At 35.8% G+C, this 23,296-nt stretch overlaps 1 protein-coding gene and 1 pseudogene across 2 annotated transcripts in view; one reads left to right on the top strand and one right to left on the bottom strand.

Moving 5' to 3' along the window:
* FMN2 (formin 2) overlaps positions 1 to 23,296 on the bottom strand; it is a 318,182-nt gene that overhangs the window by 228,368 nt on the left and 66,518 nt on the right. The window contains exon 3 of one of the 2 annotated variants that reach the window (XM_019746843.2): positions 13,101 to 13,248. The exons of the other annotated variant lie outside the window; for it this stretch is intronic. Within the exon in view, the coding sequence (XP_019602402.2) occupies positions 13,101 to 13,248 (148 nt within the window). The remainder of the gene's footprint in view (positions 1 to 13,100; positions 13,249 to 23,296) is intronic. 2 annotated transcript variants of the gene reach the window in all.
* On the top strand, positions 962 to 5,368 carry LOC109455317 (developmental pluripotency-associated protein 2; annotated as a pseudogene).

Genomic DNA, 23,296 nt, shown 5'->3' with positions numbered 1-23,296 from the left:
TGAATTCATTCTCCCATCCCCAGCCCTCTCACTATACTTTTTATTTTCTTGAATCAGTATGTTATTAATAGAACATCTAAGAGAAATGTATGCCAAAATCCTCTTTAAAATCATCGGCTGAATTACAAGAGTTGTAGAACATCAAGATTTTAAGACAAAAGAGACATACAGAATAATTGTACTTAAAAAAAGGAAAATAGGACAATTAGGAGAAGAAAAATGAATGGTAAGGAAAAGAAAAATGATAGAGAATGAAAGAAAGAGATAGAAAAAAAGAAGGTATGGGAAAGAGAAAGCGTAAAGAGAAGCACGAGAAATGGCAAAAAGTGGTGTGAGTAGAAAGATGGCATGGTTGGAGCAAATAACAAGTAAACTGGTTCTGAGCAGGCTCAAGTCCAGAACGGGGCAGATGAACTTGAGAAACCTGCTTAGTTCTAACATCCTTAGAATGATCACCTCTCATACAAACTCTGATGGCACCTGTTTCCAACACTTTACCTCCCAGGATACAGGGGGCACTTTTGGGAACTGTGTTCTACTCACTTCTGGAACTGACAGAGTCCCCAATGAATACTCATCAATTAGAATGTTTTTTGTCTTTTTTTAAAGAACAACCCAGTACATTTAAAACTACCAACTCGAATGACAGAAGCATGGCAGCATGAGGGGTCCCCTTGATCTCTCCCTTTGAAGTTACGAGTTGAATAGCTATAATTCAACAAAGGATACCTGGGCACCACACAAACGCATCTGACAGATCTGAGCACTGAAACATCTGAAGGTGAGTGAATTGGGGAGAACATAGTAGAAGGGAAGGGAGCAGAGACAGGTGCCACGGACGCCACCCAGAGCTCACTGTGGGTCTTGGGAGAGGGGAGGATTCAAGCTGCTAGTGCACTTCTCTGTGGCCCCCAAGCATTCCTGCCTGAGTGATCCGCACACAATATGGCTGAACCCAGTGATGGGGCCTTGGAGCAGACACCAAATACATAAGTGCCAGCTGTGTTCTAGCAACCACCACTGCCAGGCAGAAAACAAAGCCACAAAGCCTGGCTGCCTCCGCCAACCCTTTCTGAGCGCATCTCCCCGACACCCTCCCAAACCTAGTAGCAGGTCACAGAAGAAACTGCAGCAGTGTTGGTTACAGAATAGAATACATACAGCCTTGAGAACTGGTAAGCAAACTTCCCAGTGTCAGACGGACACTGTGGCTAATCCCAGTGACAAAGGTAGTGACACTGAGGTGAGACAGCTGAGGTCTGGAAGTCACCATGACTGGGAAGAGAACAAAGCCACATACACACCAGAAACCTCCCCCGGCCCACCCTGCCCACGGCCTTCACAGCACTGCAGGGGCAGCCCCTGGATTCCACGGGCTTGGGACCTGATTGCCTACTGCATTCACCCACAGGGGTGGTGTTCTGTGACCTAGGCAGCCTGCTCAGGGAGGAGATGCCTACCTCCCCAAAGAATACAAGGCATTTTCCACTGCCTGACCAAGATCCAAGAAGTCTGAACAGTGCAAGAGAAAAACAAAACAAAACAAAAAATACTTGTGCTTTGGTGCCACCTATTGGAAAACAATAGAAAAACCTCTTCTTACCAACCTGCTGCAGAATTCACTCCGATAAACGCCGAGGCAAAGAATTAATCCATCAAATACCATGAAAAAACAAGGTAACAAGGCAGCTCATGAAGAAAATGACAAATCTCCAGAAAATAAACTTAAAGACATGGAAATATGTCACTTAAATTACATAGAATTCAAAACTGTAGTTTTGAAAAAACTCAAGGGGAAGCAAGAAAACTCACCAAGGCAGTTTAATAAACTCAGAAATAAAATCAATGAACAAAAGGAATATTTTGCCAAAGAGATTGGAACTTTAAAAAAAGAAAGAACAAAATAGAAATTCTGGCACTGAAAAACTCAATAAAAGAGATGAAGAATAAAACAGTGGGATTAGGAAACAGAACTGACCAGATCAAGAAAATAATTAGTGATGTTGAAGGTATAAATCTAGAAATGATTCAGATGGAAGAAGAGATTTGAGAATTAGAAGAAATTAAAGATCTCTACATGAACTACCGGTTTCCACCAGAAAAGTAAATATAAGAATAGTGGGTATACCAAAAGGAGAAGAGAAAGAAGGGCACAGAGAGCCTATTCAAATAAACAGTCAACAAGAATTTTCCTGTGGAAAGAAGTAGACCCTTGAATCCAAAAATTAACAGAACACGTAATTATCTCAATCCAAAAAGCCCTTCTCCAAGGGACACTAAATGAAAACTGTCAAAAATTAACAATAAAGAAAGAATTCTTAAGGAAGCCAGGGAACAGAAGAAGGTAACCTAGAAAGGAAAGCCCATTACATTATCATCAGATTTTTCAGCAGAAACTCTACAAGCCAGGAGGGAATGTTAGCAAATATTCAAAATATTGAAAGAGAGAAATTACCAGCAAAGTTATACTTTAGATATAAAGAAGTAATAAACACCCTTCCAGACATACAGAAGCTGAGGGAATTTTCAAGGCCTGCATTAGAGAAAATACTGAAGAGGCTTATTCTAACTGAAACAAAAAAGACAAAAGGATACAAAACTATGAGTAAGATGCCTAACAGATAGACAGAAGCAGGAAATTGCAATCCCTACTCAGAATGAGGCACTATACACTTATTATAGCACAATGGTTAAAGGAGATAGAAACATAAAAAAGAAAAAGAGAATAAGAAGACAACTGTTACTGCAACTCAGAAATGAACTGACAGAATAAATAGGGATAATTTGTGACAACAAAAACATAAAAGGGGAGGGGATAAAGGTCCAAATTTTCAAAGGGGAATGGAAACAAGATGCATGCAGAAGAAAAAGGACTACTGTATATATGAAACTTTATTTACACAAATTTAATGGTAACTGCACCAAAAAAAAAAAAAAATCCAGAACTGAGACATCTAACATAATAAAAGAAGAAACAGATGAATAAAAATCACAGAATAACACCAAACTAAAATAACAGGCAGAAACACAAAGGCGAAGAAACAATGAGACACTAAGCTATCCAAAAACAAAAGATAAAATGGATATTGGAAATCCACATATATTAATAATCACCCTAAATGTAAATAAGTAAACTCATCAATAAAAAGGCAGAGAGGAAGACTGGAACAACAAACAAAACCCAACTGTATGCTGACTTCAAGAGACACATCTCACCTGAAAGGACAAATATAGACTCAAAGTAAAAGAGTAGAAAATCATACTCCAAGCAAATGGCATCCAGAGAAAAGCAGGTGTAATCACATTTGTATCTGACAAAATAAACTTCAAGATGAAAAAGGTACAAGAGACAAAGATGGACATTTCATAATGATAAAAGGGACAATAACACAAAAATACATAACACTTATTAATATATATGCTTCCAATCAGGGAGCATGAAAATATATAAAGTAACTACTAACAAAACTAAGGGGAGAAACTGACAAAAGCACAATTGTAGCAGGGGACCTAAATACCTCATCAACACATATGGGTAGATCATCTAAACAGAAAATCAATAAGGAAATATCAGCCTTAAATGACACATTAGACAAAAGGACATAATCAACGTTTATAGAGCCCTTCATCCCAAAACACGAGCTTATACATTCTTCTCTAGTGCACATGGAATATTCTCAAGGATAGACCATACGCATATGTGGGGACAAAAATCTAGTCTCAACAAATTTAAGAAGATTGAAATCATACCAAACATATTCTGACCATAGTGTTTTGAAATTGGAGATCAATTGCAAAATGAAGTGAGAAAATCCACATATACATAAAGATTAAACAACAGGATACTCAAGAACAACTGGGTCAAAGAAGAAATAAAAGGAGACATCAAAAGATACATGGAAACAAATGAAAATGAAAATACATCTGTTCAAAATTATTGGATGCTGTAAAATCAGTATTAGGAGGGAAATTTATATCATTACAGGCCTATCTCAGGAAACAAACAAAACATCACAAATAAACAACCTAATATTACATCTTCAAGAACTAGAAAAAGAACAAATGAAGCCCAAAGTCAGCAAAAGGAAGGAGATAATAAAAATTAGAGCAGAATTAAAAAAGAGAACAAAAATAGAAAACCTTAATGCAACAAAGAGCTGATTCTTTGAAAAGATTAATAAAATTGACATACACCTGGCTAGAGTCATGAGGAAAAAAGAGAAAAGACACAAATAAACAAAATCAGAAATAAAAGAGAAATTATGACAGATACCACAGAAATAGAAAGATCATACAAGAATACTATGAAGGACTGTATCCCACCAAATTCAATAACCTAGAAGAAATAAACAAGTTCTTAGAAATACATAACCTTTCTAACCTAAATCATGAAGAACTGGAAAATCTAAATAGACCAATGGGCAGTAAGGAAATTGAAACAAACATCCAACTGTCCTTGCTTTGCTGTCCTCTGAGTGATCCTGGGAATGGCAAATTCAAAATTTGATAGCAGCAAAAGGATTTCTTTGAGGTTGAATTAGATGAAGAAAGTGTGACTCTCACATTGGTTCCAGTTAGTGAGGAGCCAAATGAAGAACATCAAATGGAACCAAGCCTTTCTTCAATCTCAGAAGCCAACCTGAAGATTCCTAGGACAGATGATGAAGTTTATCTTCCTCCAACAAGTGAACAGTTCAAAGCTTGTCCAAAACCCATCCTCCCCTTGGCAACCATTTTGCCTTCAATTAATAAAGTATGCTGGGACACTTTGCGGAACTGGTACCAACAATTTAATTTGAGTACTGATGGCAAGTAAATAGACATTTATATGAGGCTCAAGGAACATGCTTACTCTGAAGAAAAACAAAACATTCCTGAAACACTACAGGAGGCCACACTGCAGTCAAGTTCTAAGAAATGCAAGATGGTGACCAAGAAAGCAAGGATTAAGAAAAGTTGTAAGATTCGAGTGAGAGAGAGCAAATGACCAATAGCGTTAAAGTGATAACTTCAGCTCTGGAAGCCACGTTGGCAGCATGGACAAGACTTGCTGCAAGAGCCATTCAACCTAAGGCTGTGAATTCATGTCCCATTCCTACTTCTGCTGAGAACTTTCTGCTGCAAACCTCTGGTGTCAGGTGGTGTGATCCATGGCAGACCTTTCTCGGCAGACAGAGAGGGTTGGGTTCACCTGCAGTTCTATGCAGGTCAGGGGTGGGTGCCTGACCCTCCTAAGAAGATGATCTCTCTCTTCCTGTTACTGGCCTGCACTTTTCCATTCCCAGATTTAGAAGATAATATGTTATGCCCCAATTGTGTTAAGAGGAATAGGAGGAGGATGGAAAGATTAACTGCAATGAAGAAGTAGAAGCAAACTGGTTTGAACACACCCACATCATTCCTTTTGGATAGGACATGTCTTAATAAAGAATACATAGTGGATAGGTAACTAATGGATTAAAAAATAAAAGGCCGAAAGGAAGGAAGGAAGGAAGGAAGGAAGGAAGGAAGGAAGGAAGGAAGGAAAGAAGGAAAGAAGGAAAGAAGGAAAGAAGGAAAGAAAGAAATAATCATCCAAAACCTCTCCAAAAGCAAAAGACTAGGACCAGATGGCTTCACTAGTGAATTCTACCAAACATTCAAAGATGATCAATACCTGTCCACCTCAAACTCTCCCCCCAACCCGCAAAAAAAAAAAAAAAAAAACCTGAATAAAAGGTAAGACTTCCTAATTAATTTTTAACTCATTATATGAGGCCAAAATTACCCTAATACCAAAACCTGGTAAGGATAACACAAAAACAGAAAACTACAGACCAATATCTCTGATGAATACAGATGCAACAATCTTAAACAGAATACTAGCAAATCAAATACAAAAATACATTAAAAAGATTATCCATCATGATCAAGTATGGTTCATTCGAGGGCCGTAAGGATAGTTCAACATACACAATCAACCAATGTGACATACTGCATAAATAAAATAAAGAATATAAATCATACAATCATATCAATAGATGCAGAAAAAGCATTTGACAAGATACAACATCCATTAATGATTAAAACATAATTGTATAGAAGGAAATTACCTCAACATACTAATGGCCACATATGATAAACCCTCAGTCTAATATACTCAATGGTGAAAAACTGGAAACTTTTCTTTTAAGATCAGGAACAAGACAAGGATGCCCATTTTCACCAATGCTACTCAACATAATATTAAAAGTCTTAGCCAGAGCAATCAGGCAAGAAAAAGAAATGAAAGATATCCAAATTGAGAATGAAAGTAATACTGTCACTATTTGAAAATGATATGATTTTATGTATAGAAAATCCTAAAAACTCCACCTAAAGACTTTTGTAAACAATAAACAGTAAAGTTGCCGGTTCCTCAGAAAATTAAGAATAGAACTACTGTATCACCGGTCAATCCGTCTCCTGAGTATCTACCCAAAAACTTTGAAAACACTTATTCATAAAAATATATGCATCCCTGTGTTCACAGAAGCATTCTTTACAATAGCCAAAACAACGGAAAAAACCCAAGCACACTTCAATGGATGACTGGATAAAGATGTGATACATATACACAATGGAATACTATTCAGCCATAAAAATGTGAAATATTGCCATTTTCAATAACATGGTTGGATCTTGAGAGTATTATGCTAAGTGAAATAAGCCAGATGGCAAAGGACAAGATCTACATGATTTCAATTATAGGTAGGATATAAAACAAAAAGCAACAAGTAAACAACCAAAAACCCAAACTCACAGTTACATACAACAGAATGGTGGTTCCCAGAGGAGAAGGGGAGTGGGGAAAGGACAAAATGCATAAAGGGGATCAAATATATGGTGACGAAAGGAGACTTAGACTTCAGGAGGTGAGCACACAAGGGAGTACACACCCACATTATAAAGTTGTACACCTAAAAATTGTATAATATTGTTAACAAATGTTACCCCAATAAAATGAACAAAAATAAATACAATTAAATAATTACCAAAAGTATAGCATAGCGGTAAATACATAAGCCAGTAACAGTCATTTATTATCAAGTATTATGTATTGTACGTAATTATATGCACTATACTTTTATACGACATAGTGGTAGGTTAGCTGCCACCTGCGTCACCACCAACACATGTGTAATGTGCTACAATACAACATTATGAGGGTTATGACATAAGTATGTGATAGGAATTTTTAAACCCCATTATCATCTTGTTGGTTTACCATCACATATGCGGCCCCCCATTGATTAAAACATCTTAATGTGGCACATGACTGTATGACAATACTTGGTTACTTCCCACGAGTAATTAATTTTTAACATTAAAAAACAGAACAATGTATTTAATGGGTCAATACTTTTAGTTCTGTGCTTTTTCTTTTAAAACTAAATATGCTTTTGCGTGTTACCTTTACTTTTAGGTGTTATGTTAGAATCCTCTCCTCTCTGAAGATCTTTGCATTAAGGAAATCTACCTTGGACTTCGATCAATGGTGCTGTGTGTTATGACACACACAGAGCCCTACATAAAACAATGTTTCCTACATCCTAACTCTCATTCGCTGTTCATTTCAGGAAGTATAGTCCTCCAGGTAAACACTACGCAGTGTTTCAAAAGCCTTGGACATTAAAAGGGGAACAACACAAGGTTGGGTGAGGCCCCCCCATTCAGTGACTCAGCACAAAGAAATAGGTAAATGCATCCATCCAGAGATGGGGATAAGAACAGGATGTTATGAGCACTAGGCTCCCTTTGCAGACCTTTGGGCAGGAGCCGGGAATAAAACGTTGACACTGGGTCATTGTTGGTTTTCAAAGGAACTTGTGAGGAAAGTAACACATGAAACAATGATAATAATTATAATTACAGCAGCAAAAACTTATACCAAGCCAGTCACTGCAATCTGAATGCTAGTTCTCTACTTTAACATACATTGACTCATTTAATTCTCATAATAGCCCTATGCAGTATATGTTATTCTTACCACCATTTTACAGGTGAAGAAGAAAGTGAATAGTGTATAGGGAACTTGCCTCACGTGACAAAGCTGGTAACTGCTCTTTTATTTATTTATTTTTTTCAACTACAGTTGGCATTCGACATTAGTTTACATTAGTCTCATGTATACAGCATAGTGGTCAGACATTTACATGATTTACAAAGTGGTCCTGCCAATTAGTCTAGCACCCACTTGGTGCTACACATAGTTATTAAAATATTATTGACTGTATTCCCTATGCTGTACTTTACATCCCCATGACTATTTTGTAACTACCAATTTGTACTTCTTAATACCTTCACCTTTTTCACCCAGCACCCCAGCTCTCCCCCTCTCTATCAACCTTCAGTTTGTTCTTTGTATCCATGAGTCTGTTTCTATTTTGTCTTTTCATTTATTATGATCTTTGGATCCCAAATATAAATGCGATCATATGGTATTTGTCTCTGTCTGACTTATTTTACTTACATACTACCCTCTAGGTCCATCCACGTTATTGTAAATGTAAGATTTCATTGTTTTTATGCACCACATCTTCTTTATCCAATGATCTATTATTGTGGACTTAGGTTTCTTCCACATCAGGGCTATTGTAAATAACTGCAATGAACATAGGGGTGCATATATCTTTCAAAATACTGTTTTGGATTTCTTTGAATAAATATCTAGGAGTGGAATTGCTGGGTCATTAGGTAGTTTTATTTTTAATATCTTGAGGAACCTCCATTCTGTTTCCTATAGTGGCTGCACCAATTTTCAATCCCAGGAGCAGTGCATGAAGGTTCCCTTTTCTCCACATCCTTGCCATTTGTTGTTTGTTGATTTATTGATGACAGCTGTTCTGATAGGTGTGAGATGATATCTCATTGTGGTTTTAATTTGCATTTATCTGATGATTAGTGCTGTTGAGCACTTTTTTCACATGTCTATCAGCCATCTATATGTTCTCTTTGGAGAAATGTCTGTTCAAGTCCTCTGCCCATTTTTTAATTGTATTGCTCATTTTTTTTTTTTGGTTTTGAGTTGCATGAATTCTTTAGATTTTGGATATTAACCTTTATCAGATGCATCAATGGCAAGTATCTTCTGTCAATCAGTAGGCTGACTTATTGATTGGTTGATGGTTTCCTTTGCTGTGCAAAAATTTTTTAGTTTGATGTAGTCCCATTTGTTTACCTTATTTTTTCATTTTGTTTCCCTTGCCCAAGAAGATATATCAGAAAAATAAATATTACAAAGAGGAAATGTCAGAGAGTTTACTGCCTGTGTTTTCTTCTAGGAGTTTTATGGTATCGAGTCCTACATTTAAGTCTTTAATCCATTTTGAGTTTATTCTTGTGTATGGTATAAGAAGGGGGTCCAGTTTCATTCTTTTACATGTACCTGCCCACTTTTCCCAACACCATTTATTGAACAGAGTGTCTTTACCCCACTAGATATTCTTTCCTTCTCTGTTGTCAATTAATTGACCACAAAGGCATGGGTTTATTTCTGGGCTATCTATTCTGTACCATTGATTTATGTGTCTAAAGGTTTATCAGTTTTGTTCATCTTTTCAAAGAACCAGCTCTTGGTTTCATTGACCTTTTTTATGGTTCTTGTAGACTCTATTTTGATTATTTCCGCTCTGACCTTTATTACTTCCTTCCTTCTACTCACTTTGGGTTTTGTTTGCTATTGTTTTTTTAGTTTTTTTAAGGTATAAGGTTAGACTATGTATTTGAGATTTTTCTTGTTTCTTTAGGGAGGCCTGTATTGCTATGAGTTTCCCTCTTAAGACTGCTTTCACTGCATCCCATAGATTTGAGGTCATTATGTTTTCATTTTCATTTGTCTCAAAGTATTTTCTTTTCTTCCTTGATCTCATTTTTAACACATTATTTAGTAGCATGTTATTTAGCCTCCATGTGTTTGTGTGTTTTTCAGTTTTCTTCCTTTAATTGATTTCTAGTTTCATATAATTATAATTGTACAAGATGCTTAATATGATTTCAATTCTCTTAGATTTATTCAGACTTCTTTTGTGGCCTAACGTGTGGTCTGTCTTGGAAAATGTTCCATGAGTGCTTGAAAAGAATGTATATTCTGCTCTTTTGGGGTGAAGTGCTGTAAAAATATCAATTAAATCCATTTGGTCTAATGTGTCATTTTAAGCCCCTATTTCATTGTTGACTTTCGGTCTGTAAGATCTACCCATTGATGTCAATGGGGTGTTAAAATCCCCTGCTACGACTCTATTACTGTTGATGTCTCCCTTTATGTTGGTCAATATTTGCTTTATATATTCATGTTGGGTGCATAACTGTTTACATATCCTCATTAGATTAATCCCTTTATCACCATGAAATGTCCTTATCTATTATAGCCTTGTTTTTAAAAAGTCTATTTTGTCTGATAGAAGTATTGTGACTCCAGCTTTTTATTCATTTCCATTTGCATGAAATATCTTTCCCTGTCCTTTTATTTGTTTGTGTGTGTCTTTCTATTTGAAGTGTGTCTCTTGTATGCAGCACATGTATGGGTGTTGTTTTCTTATCCATTCACCCACCCTATGTTTTTTAATTGCAGCATTTAATACATTTACATTTAAAGTGACTATTGGTGACTACATAGTTATTGCCATGTTATTACTCATATGTATGTTCTTTCCCCACCCCACCCCTTCTTCTGAAAGAAGTCCCTGTAACATTCCTTGTAATACTGGTTTGGTAGTGGTAAACTCCTTTAGCTTCTCGTTGTCTGGGAAGATATTTATCTCTTCTTCAATTTTAAATGATAGCTTTCCTGGGTAGAGTTGTCTTGGTTGTAAGTTCTTGGTTTTCATCACTTTGAATATTTCATGTCAATCCCTTGTGGCCTGTAAGTTTCTGTTGAGAAACCAGCTGACGGTCTTATAGGAGCTCCCTTGTAGGTAACTATCTGCATTTCTCTTTCTGCTTTTAAGATTCTCTCTTCATCTTTAATGTTTCACATTTTAATTATAGCATATCTTGGTGTGGGCCTCTTTGGGTTCAGCTAGTTTGGGATTCTCTGTGCTTCCTGGGATTTCATATCTATTTCCTTCACCAGGTTAGGAATATTTCCCTTCATTATTTCTTCAAATAGGTTTTCAATCCCTGGCTTTCTCTCTTCTCCTTCTGGTACCACTATGATGCAAATGTTGTTATGCTTGATGTTGTACCAGGGGTCTCTTAAACTGTCCTCATTTCTTTGAGTCCTTTTTGCCTTTTGCTGTTCTGATTGGGTGTTTTTTGCTACATTATCTTCTAAATTGCTGATTGGATCCTCTCCTTTATCAAATCTACCATTGATTCCCTCTAATGTATTCATCATTTCTGATATTGTATTCTTTATTTCTGATTGATTCTTTTCTGTGTTTTCTATCTCCATTTTTATGTTTCCTATCTCATTGTTGAAGTATTCCTTGAGATCACTGAGCATCCTTATAACCAGTGTTTTGAACTCTGTCTGATAGATTGCTTGTCTCCACTTTTGTTTAGTTCTTTTTCTGGAGGTTTGTTCTGTTGTTTTATTTAGGACATGTTTCTTTGTCTTCCCATTTTGGCTGCCTCCATGTTTGTTTCTCTGTATTAGAAAGGGCTACTATGTCTCCCTGTCTTGGTAGAGGGGTCTTACGTAGTAGGTATCCTATGGGTTCCAGTGACACAGTCCCCTGGTCACCTGAGCAAGGCAATCCAGGTGTGTCCCTTATGTGGGTTGTGAGCCTTGACTGCCATGGCACATTAGTGGGTGGGACTGATCCTCAGGCTGACTAGCTGTTAGGATTGGCCAGGACCACAGCATACGATCAGCTGTGCAAGGGCTGACCCCAAGCAAGCGATATTCATCCCGGTTGGCTCTCATGCCTGCGGACACCACCCTTTGATCATGACACTTGTAGGGCTAATCCAGTGGTGCTCTGTTGTGGTCTGAAGCTGGCCAATGGGTGTTGGTTCTGGGACGTCTTGGGAGGAGCTTCCAGGCAGGCCAAGGTCAGCAGCTATGACTGGCCTGGGGCTATGTGGTAAGAGCTACAAAGCATTTCGCGGTTGGCTGTTGACTATGCTGGATCTGGAGGCACATGGGAGAGGCCATGCTGTGAACTGAGGTAGCTGCCACTAGTACCAAACTTGGGGTAGCTCACCAAAAGGCCAATGGCACACCCAGATCTGCCACCACCTGTTGATTGCCCATGAGGCTCAGTTGCTGAAATAGTGTCCAGTGGTATGCAAGTTAGGTGAGCCAGGATCTCAGGGAGTCACTAGAATTGGACAAGTGGTGTTCACTAAGTTAATGCAGATTCAGATTTTGTGCCAGTGATGAGTCTGTGGCCATTCCGAGAAAGTCACAGAGCACACAGATGTCAATTTCCATCCACCTAGGGCCCATGGGCCCCCAAGAGCTATCCAAGAAAGACTGCAGTGTATGTCAATGCAAAATGAAAACATAAGGAATAAAACAACAGAATTCAATAAAATATTTTTAAACAATTATGATTCTTAATTCTGTATGACAAATATAAAGTGCTTTTCCAGTTTTGCACAACAAAAGGTACAAAGAGAGAAAAAAATTAAAGAAATATAAATATTATATTTGAAGGCTGTGAAATTTTTAAAGATTACTTCAATTTTAGATTTAGCAAAACATATATCTCTATATTCCCTCTCCTCAGTATCCCTGAAGGTAAAGAAAAGGATTAAGAAAAGCACATGGAAACAGTAAGGAAGAAAGGCAATGGACAGAAATTTCCCTTGGGAGCTCCCTTAGCCCACACAAGTCGTGGTGCTTCAACCTCAGGTGGTGACTAGAGCTGGATGCCTGAACTAGTGGTTCTCAAACTTTATGATACACAATAATAAGTGGACAATTCCAGTGTCCCATTCCCCAAAATTCCAACTTAGCAGCCTTAATGGTGGGGCATAAGAATTTTCAATTTCATAAGTCTTCCTGTGATTTTATCTGTTATCTGTAGAATATACTCTAAGAAATACCTTGAAGAGAAATGCAAACTCACTACCCAGTAAGCACTGCATGATCTGTCACACATTTAGAACATTCGCTGGTCCCAGGGGCCTACCTGTTTCAGCACTCGTGGGCCTGAGTTCTTCATCAGGAGGGTTAGATGGTGGACAAACAGACGGGACTCGCCTGGGAAACTGCCCTTCTGTGTAATCCAGTGAATGTGTGGGTTGACTAACTGCAGCCCAGGTGTAAAGTTGATCGTGCTATATTTAAAAATACAAAAATTTTTTAAACTATTAATTCAATATGATAAAATGTTCTCCTTGATTGTCATATTACAACATAATTTCTATCAAATATACGTGTGGGAATATGTGTATATATATTTGCACATATATAAAACATTAAAACAGCATTTTATCCTACTCAACATAGATTCATAACATAAACATGCTTTCACACAGTCATTTCATTGTCTTAACCACAGTTGTCTCACCTTCATTTCTATAGCAAAATCTAAGATTTTTTGGATGTAAAGATGTCACGTGGGCCCATAGGGAATTATAAAATCAGAAAATCCAGACATTTAACAGAGCTCCCTAAGCTAGCATCTTTAATACATTTGAATATGATGTCCCTTTAAAATCTGTTTAAACACTTGAGGCAAAATGAAAGGACAGGCTGTACTTGGGCACCACAGGACATAATAACTTCCTTGCCTTCAACTACAAAAGACCCAGGAAACTGACTTATCTTGGGTCCTGGCTGGGAACTGTTTGGGAGAGAAACCATGAAAAAGTAAAGGAAGCTGCCAAGACGAAAGAACTGGACAGGGATCTTTTGGCAAACCAAGCTCTTCTTAGATGCAGACCAACAGAATGTGGACAGAATGAGAAGGCTCCTAACCAGACCGAGTGCCAAGGAGCAAGATGGAAATCTCACAAAAGAGTCCACTTTGAGACCAATAAACACCTTGGAAAACTGCTCATTAGGGTTTCAGAATAACGAAATGATTAACCCTTGTAAGATGCATGTTCTTAATATATGCATGCCCTAGGTTTTCTGTGTGATATTTTCCTTACTTACAGGTATATTCCCCTATACCTTTTGCTGAACATAAAGTAAAGCAAAGAGAGTAACAGTATGTATCAATGAAAAGCAAATTAAAACCCCCAAATACACTGTAATCACTGCGTTGAGACCACACATTGAGTTAACTGATGGACAGGCATTGCTATTTCTGTAATTTAATGAATAAATTAAGAAATTCATAAAATATTCATCAGCATCGACAGTAAGATACAATGGGTACAGCAGTTAATTTAAGCTTTTCCTTTAGGGACAACCATTGGCCCTGAGAATTCAGATTCCTGGGGTCAGCTAGTATTGTAACAGAAAGGGTCACATTTCAGACATGGCCAAGCATTTCATACCTCTTATTAGCTTATCAGACCTCAAGTTATTCCTTTCTTTTAACTATTCCTATCTCGATCAACACCAGAGGCTTTGCTATTTAGTGTACTGAATATCAGCAGTAGCTTTTCATTGGTGAAATTAGTGGTTTGTTTAATTAACATGATGTTAGAAATGAACTTTCATTGACGAATCTAAATGAAGGGATGCAATATACGTGGATTAGCAAAAACATCAGGGAATATCCTCATACCTACAAGAAAAGGGTAGGACTCAGGCCAGAGATGGTATCAGAGGTGGCTGACAGTGCTGCCTCCAGCCACTGGTTTAGGAAAATGTCTCTCTGCCTGCTACCAACTATTAGACACAGAATCCTGCTTCCTTTGTGTCTGTATCACAGGAAACTTTCATGTATGGTGTGGTGAAGGACCTACCCGTGTAGCAAGCTACATTTTCCCTGACAAAGGGACTCTTGCATAGAGACCTTCATCATCCTAACAACAAACCCAAGTAGCCTCGGACTTTCTTTGCTCCACAGAAGAGACGCAGCGCCAGCAGCCAAGGGCATTCATGGTTTCACCCTTCACCGAAACACAAAGTATGCTAAAAGCACACTATAAAATCCCATGTAAACACACAAACAAAAAACCCTTTGGTCAGTCCCCCAGCCACACGCAATGACTGTCATACATCACAGTGCTATCGTGGTCATCTCAAATCCTCTCCTTTGCATGGCTCCACTAGCAGAAAATAAGCAAAACACAAATGTCTTTAACGTCTACAGAAACAAATGCCAACTCTTCAACCTGAATATCACTGAAATGTTTTTACACCTCTCATCCAACCTGCCAAATTCATCTCTCCATGTCTCTGAAATCAAGCTCCACTCTACTGAAATATCCTTCCTAGGCCTCCCCACTCAGGAAATCTACTCAATCATTAAGTCGAGCTGGAATCCCACCTTACCTGGACCACTTCTGAATCAGAATGCTTACATAGAACATCTCTCATTTTGACAATTAATGGTCTACCATCCGGAATGGTGGTTTAGCACTTTTCCTGAGTGTATATCATCTTTCCTCAAATCAACTGAAAACTCTTTCAGCCCAGGAAGTACATACTCAGGTTCTGTAAATCCCCCTAGCACTTGACCATGTTAAGATGGCTGCATAAAAGCCACTTAATGTCTACTGAATTAACACACTTGTCAGAGAAAAAGAAATAACAACAGAGATGGCTTGTCAATATGAGCAGCAGCTGTAGCTGACACTCATTTTCTTCACTTGCTTAATAAGCTACCGAAGGGGTACTTTCTGGGTATCATACAGAAAACAAAGTTATCAAGTTATCTGTTATAATACATTACATCTAAACCTGTTAGCAATTACACAACATAAAGAAAAACATGGAGTAAACAAAACTCCTAGGATACAATCAGTGTTGCACACTAGACAAATCTCATAACTTTATGGAGCCAAGCTGTTTTCATAAGTAAATCAGGAAAAACATGTGTCCCTGTCTTTTTTATAGGGCTGGCCTGAGGCAAGCGCAACAACTATGTGGAAATAACTATGAAAACTACATGGTGTTATTCAAAAATAACACACCCTGAGTACTATTTGTTTTGATTTTCTAAAAATCTGTTTGATTATAATAATCACACATTACAGCCTGTATTTAAAAAATAAATCCTTTTCAGAGAATTCAAAATTGTCCCATGTATACATCAGTATCTCTACAGAACCAGCACCAGATCTTTGCTATTTGATGAGAAGCTAGGTGAGAAAACTTTTGTCTTGGGATTTGTGCTGACTGTCACAAGTTCTGTATTCAATTAATAATCGTCCTGTGACACTTCCTCAACTATCCATGAGTGTCTTTTTCTCTGATGTATTTCTGTTTAACATTTCAGGACTGGATGTTATTTTCCCACGTGGTGTATATATGCTTCTTGGTAGCTATTCCTATATCTTACATCCCTTTGTTTTCCCCAGGACATTATTATGTATATACAATAGACACAGTGAGTATTAAGGAACTGCAAGGGTCAAGGCAATAAAAGTTGTATTTTAATAAATCAAATAATAGTTTCATATCTGCATTAAAACAGGGAAGTTTTTCCCATGGCATTACACCACTCCTTTAAATTCTTAAGGTTTTGACTTTTGTTAAACTAGATAATTTCTTACTATTAAATAAGCCAAATACAGGCTTTCTACCAAAAGCAAATAAGAATGGCATAAATAGACCACGGGCCTCGAAATAGAAAAAAAAAAAGTTACTGTTAGCAGCTATTTCTCCATCTTTATAACTGGGTCATAAATAAAAATCCCCCAGATAACTCAGAGCTACAATCCACAAATACTTTATTTTAGAGAGTCCTCTAGAGAATGACAGTGCTCGAAGTTAGGGGTTCTAAGAGCTCTTCACTGAGCTTTTTATAGCAAAGGTGAGAGTCTGGTTACCACCTTAAAATATTGCAGGCTAACGTTTTTCTGATAGTGCTGTATGCAAGAACACTTCATTGCCCATTAGTCTGTATATTAAAACAGAATAAAAATTACTGTCTGAGAGAACTGTTGCCCTTCCCACTGGTATTCCTATGAGTCATCGGTGAATGGAGACAGGATGTCCATACATGTGGGAATAAATCTTAGTTTGGGTTCCCCACTTCTTAAGCTCTCAGCACTGCCCCAGCTTAAGTGTCTCTCAAGGCCAGTGTATCTGTATTTGAGGGGTAACATATAGTAACTAACTGTATCCCAGATATTCCAGGAAGTACAGTCTCCCACCAAATAGCAAAAGTGCCTGAGGGGGGAAAAATGTTACAAAACACCTAAAAGCAAGCAGTTCAGCCATTTGATTACAGGTACTCTAAAATCTACCCCTTGACTGATAGATAAAATCGACTGCTGCCAGAACAGGACTCTTTACCTACGAGTGGTCATACTGGCCTCAAGAATTGCTTCAACCAAACTGTGCTTGGCTGTAACCTCAAAGAAAGACCACTAGGTCCACTGGAAAAAGACTGTTGAAAACGTTCAATCTGTTCACAATATTTTTCACAGGAGGGTTCTGAGAATAAATTTATTTCTTATTTTAGAACTTCATAGATTTACCTGTAAATCATTAAACAGTTGGATGATATTTTGAATGTATCTGTCCTTTTTTCACTCTTATGGACCATTGTGTTGCTCAGATCTGCTTTCTGTTTTGGCTATTAGAAAATCTGAAATAAGTACATGGTCCACCTGTCACATGTTTCAGGGTTCCAGAATACATGTTTTTGATTAGCCGCTTTCTTGTCCGCATTTTATATCGCACTTCAGTTTTATTTTATTTTATCTTTTTTTTTTTTTCACTGTTAGCTAATTTCTATCTTATGGTGTCTGAGTTTTCTTACTAATCATTATAAATAGTTTTAAGAATAAGGTGGCAATGACTACATTATTAGTACTGGGGAAATAATGGAAGATCCATTTATTTATCTATTTTAACTCATTTAAACTTTTTAATAGATGACTGACTGGATAAAAGGTACTGATAGTAGATTGAATTGTTCTCACAACATTTTAGTTTGCACTGATCATTTAATTACAAAAAAGCAACGGAACAACTCTATTGAATTTCCTTAGGGTGCGGGACATCAGAAAAACAATAACTAATCAGTACCACACACAACAGCATCCACTAGGTATATTATGTTCCAATCTTTCTTTGAATGTTTTTTGTAGCTGTAATCAGAGTGCACAGCTTTTATAAATAACATGCTATGAATTTTTAATTCACTGCATCATCTTAAACACTTAAAATTTATATTTCTGCCAAAATGTCTGCTACAATCTTGACACAATTAACACTGTACTGTAGCCATTTAATTAGCTGTAGATAGAACACGCGAATGCAACTGTACAAAGCATCTCAACTTCATTTAAATAAGTCATAAACCTCAGGTGGGTGGGGCGTTAGAGGGCTGGGTAAAAAAGCTGAAGGGACTAAGAAGTACAAATTGCAAGTTCCAAAAAAAACAAGTCATGAAGATGTAAAGTACAACTTAGGAAATAAATCCAATAAAATTGTAATAACTATGCATGGCGTCAGATGGGTACTAGACTTATCTCTGGGTAATTACTTTGTAAAGTATATAAATGTATAATCACTATGTTGTACACCTGAAAATCATAAAATATTGAATGTCAAGTATAACTTGAAAATTAATTTTTTAAAAGCAACATCAAAAATTTATAAACCTGGAAGGTACAGTATATAAAAATGACAAATACAATAGGATAATTAAAAAATATCAAGAAGACTAAATCCAAAAATGAACTGAGGTTTTTGAAAACGTTTCAGGATACTATATAAACCAAAAGAAGCACTTACATTACTACCAGTGAGATTGCAAACTGGTACAAATTTTCTGGAGGGGCACTGAATATTAAAAGAATTTAAAAACTGATCCCTTTGGAACCAGCAATTCTACTTATAGAAGTTTTCCCTAGAGAAAATAAATCACTGATATGCAAAAATATTGACAAACTAGAATATATTTATTCAGTATTATTTATGTTTAAAAAAGGAGAAAAAGTATAATTTCCAAAAAAAAATAGCAATATGAATAAAAAATAATAGTATGCACAAACATCTAAATGCCATTAAAATCATATAACATCAAGTGCCTGATGAAATTTTGTTCCTGATATGTTGACAGGTGAGAGTAATTAGCTGTAAATCATTAGCACATTGTAAAAATAATACATGAGGTAATGACAGAAAAAGTTATTAGAATCAACTCTTCTGCTGGAGACTAGAAAAGAAAAACCACAATTATTTTTGCATCAACCTAATATATACACACACATATACATATATGTATATATACACACATATGCATGTATGTTAAAGGCAAAAGGAAAAAGAGTATTAAAGTGTGTTAGGGAAGAATTAGCAAGCCGTGATGCAGTGGAGGACAGGCACCTAGGGAGTAGAGGCTGACGGGTCACTTTTCTTTTTGTTCCGAGTATTACTATGACAGTTTGAGGGCATTTTACCAGGGGAAAAGGAATGGAGGACAGTGTCATCAAAGCAGGTTTGCCCTAGTGACACCCCTTGCTTTGCTTAGGATCCAAAAGACCATCCCACTAGAAATAAAGGTAACTAGAAGTTGACAGGTCTTCTCAGGGCTGAAATTCAACTTCAAATCATCTAAATCCCTGAATACACTTCAAGGCGACCCTAGAATGTTAGGGCCACAGGCCCCTGGCAAAAGCAAACATAAATCCTACCTGGAAAAAGATTATGTCAATCTAGGTATCTGCATAGCATAAAATAAAAAGAACTAGAAACATGGAGACACAGATCAAAAATAAACAGAAAATCAATAGAAAGATAGACAATGGAAAAGACACACAGGGTCCTCAGATATTGATATTATTAGGCACATATTTTTAAATAATTATGTTTAATATCTTCATGAACATAAAAACAAAATATAGAATTTCAATGCTAAACTGTACACAATAAAATTGAAAAATTCTAAAATCGTTAAGTAACCAAATTTAAACTACTCAAAGATGTGTTTAACAGTAAATTAGAAACAGCTGAATAGAGAATTAGTACATTTGAAGAGCGGTCAAAAGAAACTGGAATGAAACACACAGAGTAAAAGGATGGAAAATAATTGCACAGAATAAGACATATAACATACAGTGAGAAACTATAACTATAACCTATAGATGACTGGATTTCCTGAAGGAGAGGAAAACAGAGAGACAGTAACAGAGAAGAGTCATTCAAAGAGAGCTGATAATGTTGAAAAATGAGAGAAGGCATCAAGCCAATGATCTCAGAAGCCCTATGAAACCTAGAAGAATAAATATATATAAATCCACAAACAGGTGCATATAACAAAACTTTTGATCAAAAAAAAAAAAGATTTTTTTAAATAAAATCTTAAAAGTAGCCACAAAAAATTAGATTACCGTCAAAGAAGCAATAAATACACTATTTTGTTAAGAAGGCATTGTTATTGGAAGCTAGAAGATAGTAGAATAATCTCTCTACAATACTGCAACAGTCTACTAGAATCCTATGTCCTATAAAAACATCTTTTAAGAAGATAAATGAAAGAAACCTATTTAAAAAAATAAAAATACTAGAGAATTTGTCAACTAGAAGACCTGCACTAAAGAAATATAAAAAGGTGCTCTTCAGGCGAAAGAAAATAATTGCAAATAGAATCCCAGAGACACAGTAAGAAAGAAAGTAAAGCAAAGAGATTAAATAAACACGTATAGTATAAACAATAATATTAATATTTTAAGGGGTTTAATATAGACCTTAATATAGTTTATTTTAATATAGAGAATTAAAATAAAAGAAAAACAACATAAAACAGGGGTGAAATAAATTAAGTGAAATAATTTAAAAATTGCTTAATTTGTCCAGAAATAGGTAAAAGTACTAAAATAAAGCAAAAATGTGTATTGTTTTTAAAGACAGTCACTAAGAGAAGGGCAAGCGTATATAATTTACAAACAACCAGAGGGAAAAATGAAATAATGAAAAACACTTAATGAATCCCCAAAAACAAAAAAATATAGAACAGATGAAGCAAGTACAAAATACATAACAAAACTGTATTTTAGATCCAAACACCTCAACAGTTGTATTAAATGTAAAATGACTTACTAATATTTCAGGAAAAAATAAAAGACTATTGGACTGGATAAAAAATTAACTCCAAGTATATGCTCTTTATAAAAGATACAATGAAAGAAATAAGGAACTATATAAGATTAAGATTATATAAGATTAAGATTATGCAATATATAAGATTAAGGTTATATAATATATAAGATTAAGATTACCAGGAAGGAAAAAGATATTAACTAAATAAAGCAAATACAGCTTTATTAATGCCAAATAAGAAAGCTTTAATGCAAAAAACATCTGAATAAATAAAGAAGACAACATACTATTGATAAAAATTTATAAATAAGGGAAATAAATAATTCTGAAATGTATGCCTTAATAATATGGACTCAAAGTACATGCAGCAAAAATTGGCAGAGATACAGGGGAAAAGGACATATCCTCAAATGTAGTGGAGATAACTTTCCCAATAACTGCTAGAATGAAAAGAAAAAAAGAGTCAGTAAGGATATGAAAGATCTGAAAAACATGATCAGCAAATTTACCGAATGGACTTACGTAGAACATTTAACCCAAAGCATTCTTTTCAAGCACACACAGCACATTTATGAAAAATGACCACTTCTTGGGCTCTACAGTAAATCTCCACAAACAGCAACATATTGAAATGATGAATGTTATTTTCTTAACAAAATGCAATTAAATTAATAATCAATAATAAAAAAGAAAATCCCAATTTGTTTGGAAATTAAGAAATACAACTCTATCTCACCCATTATTCAAAATAGACAACAGAATCAAAATTAGAAAATGTTTTTAAACGAATGATAATGAAAACATTATAAACCATAACGAGTGGGATGCAGTTAGTAATGTTTAGATAGCAATTTTTAGGTTTAAATGCCTATCTTAAAAAGATAAAAGGCTGAATAATCAATAAGTTAAATATCCATCTCAAGAATAAAGGAGAAAAAAAGAAATCTGTGTAGAGATAATCAGAAAAGCATTTGATAAAATTCATCTCCCATTCATCTCAGATATTCTCAGGAACCTAAGAAGAAAACTTGCTTAATCTGATAAAGAGCAATTTAAAATGGTGAAATGTTGAAGGTTTGTCCTTTTCAGTTTGGGAATGAGAGAATAATGCCACTATCACCATTCTTTAATTTAGCAATTTTTTAAATCCAGTCTAGAAATTGTCAAATAAATAAGACAAAAAGCCTAAATAAATAAAATTGCCATTATTTATGATGACATCATCGTATACATAAAAATTTCAAATAAACAAACAGATAAATTACTAGAAACAATAAAGTTTGAATGGTTGTCAAATACAAAATCAATATACAAAAATAAACTCTATTTGTCCATCAGAAAACACAAAATAAACTTATGAAGATGCTTAAAAATAATACTTTTATGGTACTGACATAAAAATAGACATCCAGACCAATAAAATAGAATAGAGAGCCCACAATTAAACCCCCAAATATATGGTCAACTAATATTTGATAAGGGAGCTACAAGTATCCAACAGAGGATATTCTCTTCAACAAATGGTGCTGGCAAAACTGGGTAACGACATGCAGAAGCATGAAATTTGTCCCCATCCTCTCACCACTCACAAAAATTAACTTGAAGACTTAAACATAGGGCCCGAGACCATAAAACTTTTAGAAAAAACATACAAGCTAGCAATGATTTTTTTTGATAGAAAGCACAAACAAAAGAAGAAGAAAATCAGTAAGCGGTACTACAAACTTAAAAGTTTCTGCACAGCAAAAAAAAAAAATGAAAAGGCAACCTATGAAGTGGGAGAAATTGCAAACCATGTATCAAAAAGGGATTAACATCTAAAATTTATAAAGACCTTATACAACTCAATAACAACAACAAAAGGTAAAAAATGTGCAGAGAAACTAATAAATAGAGATTTTTCCAAAGAAGACATCCCAATGGCCAACAGATCAATGAAGAGATGCTCAATATCACTATCATCAGGGAAATGGAAGTCAAAACCACAACATCACCTCACACCGGTATCTATCAACAACTACTTTCAATTGTAATGGATTTAATGCTCCAATCAAAAGACAAAGCATGGCTGAATGGATTAAAAAAAAAAAAAAAAGACCCTTATATATGCCACCTACAAGAGACTCACTTCAGATTGAAAGACACACACAGACTCAAAGTAAAAGGATGGAAAAAAATACTTCATGAAAATGGGAAAACAAAACAAAA

This window comes from Rhinolophus sinicus, linkage group LG12 (genome assembly GCF_036562045.2).
Source record: "Rhinolophus sinicus isolate RSC01 linkage group LG12, ASM3656204v1, whole genome shotgun sequence".
Lineage (NCBI taxonomy): Eukaryota > Metazoa > Chordata > Mammalia > Chiroptera > Rhinolophidae > Rhinolophus > Rhinolophus sinicus.
Note: the sequence above shows the minus strand (reverse complement) of the source record. Positions and strands in the feature narration are given on the sequence as shown.